The sequence below is a fragment of the Puccinia triticina genome, chromosome 4A, assembly GCF_026914185.1.
Source record: "Puccinia triticina chromosome 4A, complete sequence".
In the NCBI taxonomy this organism is placed as follows: domain Eukaryota; kingdom Fungi; phylum Basidiomycota; class Pucciniomycetes; order Pucciniales; family Pucciniaceae; genus Puccinia; species Puccinia triticina.
The window spans coordinates 570,199-576,987 of NC_070561.1; the positions used below are offsets into that span (position 1 = coordinate 570,199).

The 6,789-nt window shown below is 49.0% G+C and overlaps 1 protein-coding gene across 1 annotated transcript; it reads left to right on the forward strand.

The window, feature by feature from the left end:
• Positions 1-151: 151 nt before the first annotated feature.
• PtA15_4A54 (uncharacterized protein) lies at positions 152-5,712 on the forward strand (the record flags this gene model as incomplete). Its single annotated transcript, XM_053168445.1, has 14 exons — positions 152-1,246; positions 1,410-2,127; positions 2,207-2,318; positions 2,403-2,493; positions 2,569-3,158; positions 3,249-3,406; positions 3,471-4,535; positions 4,614-4,649; positions 4,737-4,771; positions 4,878-4,984; positions 5,070-5,113; positions 5,214-5,325; positions 5,397-5,586; positions 5,647-5,712. The coding sequence occupies 14 exons, from the start codon at positions 152-154 to the stop codon at positions 5,710-5,712; spliced, it is 4,419 nt and encodes a 1,472-aa protein (XP_053019161.1).
• Positions 5,713-6,789: the final 1,077 nt, after the last annotated feature.

Here is a 6,789-nt window from a genome sequence, read left to right on the forward strand (position 1 = left end):
TTAAATCAAGACATAACTCATAAGCCTCTCCTGCGGAGAGCCCTCCGGGCGGGGTCCCCCGGACCCTCCGTTCAAGAGGCTTAGTTAAGCTAGAGTCTCCCAGAGGCTTTTGAAGATTTCTAGGTAAATAGCTCCGAGCAGCAAACAGTCGATGGCCTCATCCACCCTGCTATCCTCCACCCAGCCTCTGCTCAGCCAACAGTCGGCCATCACCAACAACCAAGAGCATCAGCAGGAGGGAGACGAGGATGATACTGACAGAACGTCCCAAGTCGAGCCTCACTCGAGCACCAGCATCACTCTGGATGGCCACCACCCTGGCCCCCAGGGCCTGCTTGACCCCGCTCAGCAAACTATCTGCACCCAATTCCTTCTCAGTCGCTTAACCCAGTTCGAAGACGCCGCTCTCAAATGCCAGGGTCTCCCGATCAGGTACAGGGATCTTTCCGTCTTCAGCTCCAAGATCGACCATGAGATTGTCGAAAGTCTGCCTCGGGCAATCTGTCGCAGCCTCACCCGGCCACTGGCGTTGGCCCACAAGCTTTGGGTGAAATCCAGCAGCAGTCTGACTAGCTGTTCCAAGTCGAATGACCACCGGCCATCGGGGAATATTCAGGCCCAGATCCCCATCCTGAGCAACATCGACGGGCTCATCAACCAGTCCGAGTTACTCTTGGTTCTTGCCCGACCCAGGGGTGGCATGACTTCCCTCCTACGCGCCCTCTCGCTCAACCATCAAAGCTTCTCGGCAGTGTCCGGTCACCTCGACTTTGGATCCCTGTCCAGCGAGCGTCTCGAGTCTCTCGGCCTGAAACCGCTGATCACGATGATCGAGGAGTATGACGAACACTTGCCATCCCTCAAAGTTCTCGACACCTTGGCTCTAGCCGCAAACTGTCGAACGCCCAAATCTAGACCCCACCGGATCAGTCGCGCCGACTGGGCGAAATCCGAGCTTATCAATTGGTCCACCATCTTTGGCTTCTCGTCATCCACCCTGGGTACTTGCATCGGCTCAGAAGCAATACGAGGCGTCAGCGGCGGCGAACGCAGACGCGTGAGCATCATCGAAGGCCTGTTGACACGGGGCGCGGTGCTCTGCCTCGATAATGCCACCGCCGGTCTCGACTCGGCCAACTCTTACCACCTCATCAAGTCTCTCAAAGAATGGTGTAAGGTCGACCGGACGAGCGCGGCTATCGGCCTAAGACAGGCAAGCGATGGTCTCTACAGCCTCTTCGACAAGGTCTCTGTTCTCCATGATGGACATCAAGTGAGTGATTAGGCTTGGATTTGTATGTAGATTCTATTTCTGTAACAACATTCTAACATCTGCAAGTAGTTTAGGGTGTAAGCTGATATTTTGGAAGTTTTGTTGCGCTCAGATCTACTTCGGACCAACCGCCGAGGCCGTGGGCTACTTCGAAGAGCTCGGATTCCTGCACACCCCAAATCAGCCGATTGCGGACTTCCTCTGCTCAGTGACTGACCCTTCGACAGCAAAAGCCCGGCAAGGCGCTCAGATCCCTCGGAGCCCAGCGGAGTTTGTTGCCGCCTTCAAACGTTCAAAGCATTTTGCCAACCTAAAGCTAGAGATGATCAAATATGATAGTCGTTACCCATCCTCAGGTGCTGCTCAACATCTAATCTCGTCGGTCCCTGCCGAGAAAGATGCTTTTGTCGGCGCAAGGTCGCCCTGGACGAGCAACTATTTCCGACAACTCGCTTATCTCACCTCACGCCAATATGCACTGATCAGAGCCGATCTAAGACCGTATATCACCAAGACAATGATCAACTTGCTATTGTCGGTTGTCATCGGAACGTTATTCTATCAGCTACCAAAGACAACCGAAGCGGCTTTCTCAAGAGGCTCGGTCTTGTTCCTCTCGGTCTTGTTCAATGGATACCTGCAGCTTTCCGAATTGGGTAACACTCTGATGGGCAGACAGATCACTCAGAGACACGGCAAATTCGGGTTTTACTCCCCCGGGGCCCTGGCGCTTGCACGGACGTTGGGCGACATACCATTGATCACTGCTCAAGTGTTGATGTTTGCTAGTATCACTTATGGACTTGCCGGATTGCAAAAGGATCCTGTTCGATTTGGGACCTATATCCTCCTCGGTTGGTTGATTTACATGAGAATGTTCCCTTCAACCTGCTGTTCTACGATACTGATTGGCAACACACAAATACCCATCAGTCGACGCAACCGCAATCAACCTGACAGCTGTATTCAGGATGCTTGCCGCAGTGTCATCCTCATTCGACGAAGCCATGAGATATTGTGGAGTGGTGCTGAATCTCTTCGTTATGTATGCATGCGATTTTGTTGGGTCGTTTTCCGACTTAATATTCTGAGCGCTATCTGACCGTAATTCCGCGTCCCTGGTATCCAGCTTCGGAGGTTACTTTATCCCAACCCCGTCGATGGGATCAAAGCTCAAGTGGATCCGATATTATTTGGATCCTATCTCCCATGCATTTGATGTAAGCTTGATTTCGACAGAATCCTTGATTTGAATCCTGAAAGTTGCCCAGAGTGTTGAATCAGAATTCATCCAGGCGGTGCTTTCGAATGAGTTTCACGGCTTAGAGCTGCAATGTTCTCCTCAGCACATTATACCGCGCGGACCATCCTACAACGATCCTACATACCAAACGTGTTCATCACTGGGATCCAGGCCCAATTCACTGGTTGTATTGGGAGATGATTACTTATTCAAATCCTACGGATTCGAGTATCGTCATTTGTGGTATAATTTAGGTATGATCATCGGCTCGAGTGCAGTCATTCTGATGCTCAGTGTGTTCTTCACGGAATACATCTGCTTCACCAAGTTTGGATCAACCAAACTGTTCGAGAATTCCGCCTCGGTGAGGAGCAAGCTGCGATGGATGGAGAAGACGCTTCAGCGAGAAAGTGAAAGCACGGAAGAAGGCGTCGTAGTTGATCGCCAAACCCTTAGCGAAAGAGTGCGACTTGCAAGTATGGCTTCCTGCGCTGAAGATGAAGACCCGTCAGGTTCAGCACAATTTGAATCGGCCGTGCTGACGTTCAGCGAGCTGAAACTGAGTGTCAAAGACCAAAGTGAAACGCGAATTCTGTTGAATGAAGTCACTGGTTACTTCCAACCGGGTGAATTAACCGCACTGTGAGTTAGGCTCTACAACCTCGGGCTGTTTCAACTACGCTTACTTAACAAATTACATTTCGAATCTTACCGCATCTCACGCGCTCGAAGCATGGGAGAATCTGGATCAGGGAAGACTACTTTGTTAAATGCGTTAGCCGGACGGGCCAACTATGCTCAGATGTCCGGAGAGCTATTACTTGATGGCAGGCTGCCGACCGCTGATAGTTATCGGTCGATCGGATATGTTGAACAAACAGACTGTCACGGTGCGCGTGTGTTCTTTGGCGTTCAACGATCATGAGAACCCAGCCTGATATTACTCCTTTCCAGATCCATATGCGACGATCCGAGAGGCTCTAGTTTTCTCTGCTCTCCTAAGACAACCTAGATCGATCCCTCGCTGGGCCAAGTTGGCGGATGTGGACCGGATCATCGGATGGCTCGGCCTGAAAGAGCTAGAGGATGCAATCATCGGGACCCCCAGTGCAGGATTGGGCTTGGAGGACCGCAAAAAGCTCAGTATTGCTGTCGAGCTCGTGGCGCGACCAAAGATTCTGTGCTTGGATGAACCCGTTAGTGGGATGGACTCTCAATCCGCAACGCACATCATCCAGCTCCTCCGCAGGCTGGCCTCGCAATCCAACCTTACTGTCGTCGTCACCGTGCACCAACCATCGGTAGAAATATTCGAGAGCTTCGACCAATTGATCCTCTTGCAGAGGGGTGGCAAATTGGCGTATTTTGGCCCACGAGCTCGGGCAGTGGCTTACTTCGAAGCCCAGTCTACACGCCAATGTTCACCTACCCAACATCCAGCAGAATATTTAATTGACTCGGTGAGAAAATCACATGCTAATGAGGATCAGCTAAATTATCGGGATTGGCACTTGTCTTCTGAACATCAAGCGACGGTAGAAAAGATTGGGCAGCTGAATTCGGATGCTTTTAGTCTGGACCAATCCATCTTTAACAACCAAAGAGGAGGAGTGGTGTACGCGGAGATCAAGGAACTTACTAAGCGATTCTCGCGGCATTTTTGGCGAGATAGTTCGTTCGGATTCACCCAAATCTTCACCGCGACGGTCGTCTCGATCCTAATCGGATTAAGCTTCTTCCAACAAGCTTCGTCGTCGGATTCGGTGGGGAGCAAGAGGACGACGAGCTTGATGGGCCTCCAAAACCAAGTTTTCAGCGTCTTCTTGATCCTCTTCCTCCCCCCCGTCTTCATGAACCAATTGATCGCCAAATGGTTTCAGTTCAAGGCCATCTATGAAACCCGCGAGAAACTCTCGGGCTCTTATCGCGAACTCAGCTTGGTCATCGGCTTCTTCCTGGCCGAGTTACCTTACAGCATCCTCGCAGGATTCATCTTTTGGACGATTTGGTTCTTTTGTCGTAAGGCCTTCTCATTTCCTGGTTTGATTGTCTCTCTATCTGTCTTTTGACTTTTTCGTGGATTTGGTTTCGATGCAGTGGGTTTCAGGATCGAATTGGAAGTAATTGGTTTCAGTAAGTATTCATTGTTGAGAGACTCTATTTCTCTCCAGACCAATACATATCGATTATCCTGACTCTGTTGGTGAATATCTAAAACAGGTCTTCTGGCCGTCCAGATGTTCTTTTTCTTCCAGGTGAGTAAATCCGTAGATACTCGCTCGGCGATTCAGACTTATTCGCATGATGATCCGGACATCAACCCGATCTCATGGCTCTCCGGGTTGATCGGCATGTATTTAGATGACGTGGGCGATTTGGATCGCTGCGTTGGCGCCGACGATCGGCATCGTTGCCAATCTTCTACCATTCTTCTTGGTTTCAATGGAAGCCTTCAACGGCAGCTTGCTGTCAGTTTTATTCCTTTCTGACCCAACTGATGTATCCAAGCTTGTGCTGAAGTTTTACGCTGGAATTATCATTACACCAACTCAGGCCGTATGATCAAATGCCAAGTTACTGGAGGTGGATGTATTGGGGTAAGCCACCATTTTGGACCAAGTTTGTAGTATAAGGAAAAGGGGCATTGTATCAGATGTTTTATTGATTGGTAATGGTTGTTTACTTTGCGTTTTCAAGTCTCGCCGTTCCAATGGTACGTCAAGTCGGTACTTTCCATGGTGCTCCATGGCCAAACGGTCAATTGCCAACCCGGCGAATCAGTCTCATTCCTCGCACCCAAATCCGCCAGGTAAATACGTATGATTTGTCGAGGAGAATGACCGGGTTGCTAACTTTTCTTTTTGGTGTTCGTAAATGAAGTTGTGAGGAATACTCTCGCGAGTTTGTCCGCACCCATAGCGGATACTTGATGGGTGCGCCGGACAGCAGTGGATTAGGCCATTCAGCCCGAAGACCGCAGAGCTGTGGATACTGCGGATACTCGACTGGGGATGAATTTCTATCAGACCGATTCAAGACTGAGTTTGGTCAGAGTTACCGATCCTTGAAGGTCTTCGGGATCTACTGTCTTGTCAACTTTTTCCTCATCTTCATCTTTATCATCCCTAAGTCAGGCGGGATTTCCCGCTTTAACCTTGCCAAGAACCTCAAAACTGTCGCCCACAATCGGCGATAACCTGCTGTTGCATTTATTCTCTCTCAATGTCTGTTTGATGGCTGCTCTTTCGCCCCCCTACCATCCGTTGTTGTTGTACTCTAGCTATGGCATATTTATCTCACCTCCACCACTATAGAGCCAATATACATGTGTATGTACATATCTAGTTCGTTTGTGTTTATGCCGCGAAAAATGCTTGCTTAATATCCATGAAGTGGCTAGAAAAATAGAATGAAAGACCAGAAACTGCCATGTGATTGGATCAACGCTTGTTGAGTATTTCTGTCGAAGTCTCCCCATTATCTTATCTCGTCAAAACCAAAACCAAAACCATTCTATTCGATTCTATATGTGACAACAGATAGAGACAAAATCAAGATATGTGTGAAAATGTGAAAATCATTTCATTTCCTCCTGAAAAGTGTTTGATCAAGCAAGGGAGATTGGAGGGAATATCAGGCATTGAAATGATCAAATATGGCAATTTAAACCCTATGAGATTGTATTTTTAAGCTGGTTTAATCAGGTGGGGTGGTCCACCTGTCTGATTCTGATTTAGGACAATACTCAGTACACTACTGGAGTGCCAGTTTTTGACCCAATTTCCTGTACACCGCAAAAGCTAGGTTATTATTGCCACATTTTTTTTAAACAAAAAAAAATCATTCTTGTCACACACTTCCCCCACCTCAACAAAGCCACTGGTGGCATTTTTTTCCAATGCTTGCCGGGCAGCCAGATTGACTTACGTCGTATCCTATGTATTTTCTGGCGTGAGTTGTGGTGGGTGGATGTGGTTTCTCCCCCCTGTGTCCATGCACAACACCCAAATGTTGGGCGCTTCTGCCACCAGGCTTCATGTGGTCATGCTGTACAGCCCTCCATAATCTTTGCAAATACTGCCGGAATTGCTTTTCTGCTGCTTCCAGGTTTTCTCCCTTATCACCTTGGTCTGAGATCTTCTCTGAGGGGTCGGCCCTGGTCGGCAAGTTCCGGCTGTTCTTTTCCGCAAAGATCTGCATGGTACCAAGTTTGTTTAATTTTGACTGGAGGATGGTTCTTGTCTGTTTTTACACGGGCACCGGATTTCTTCCA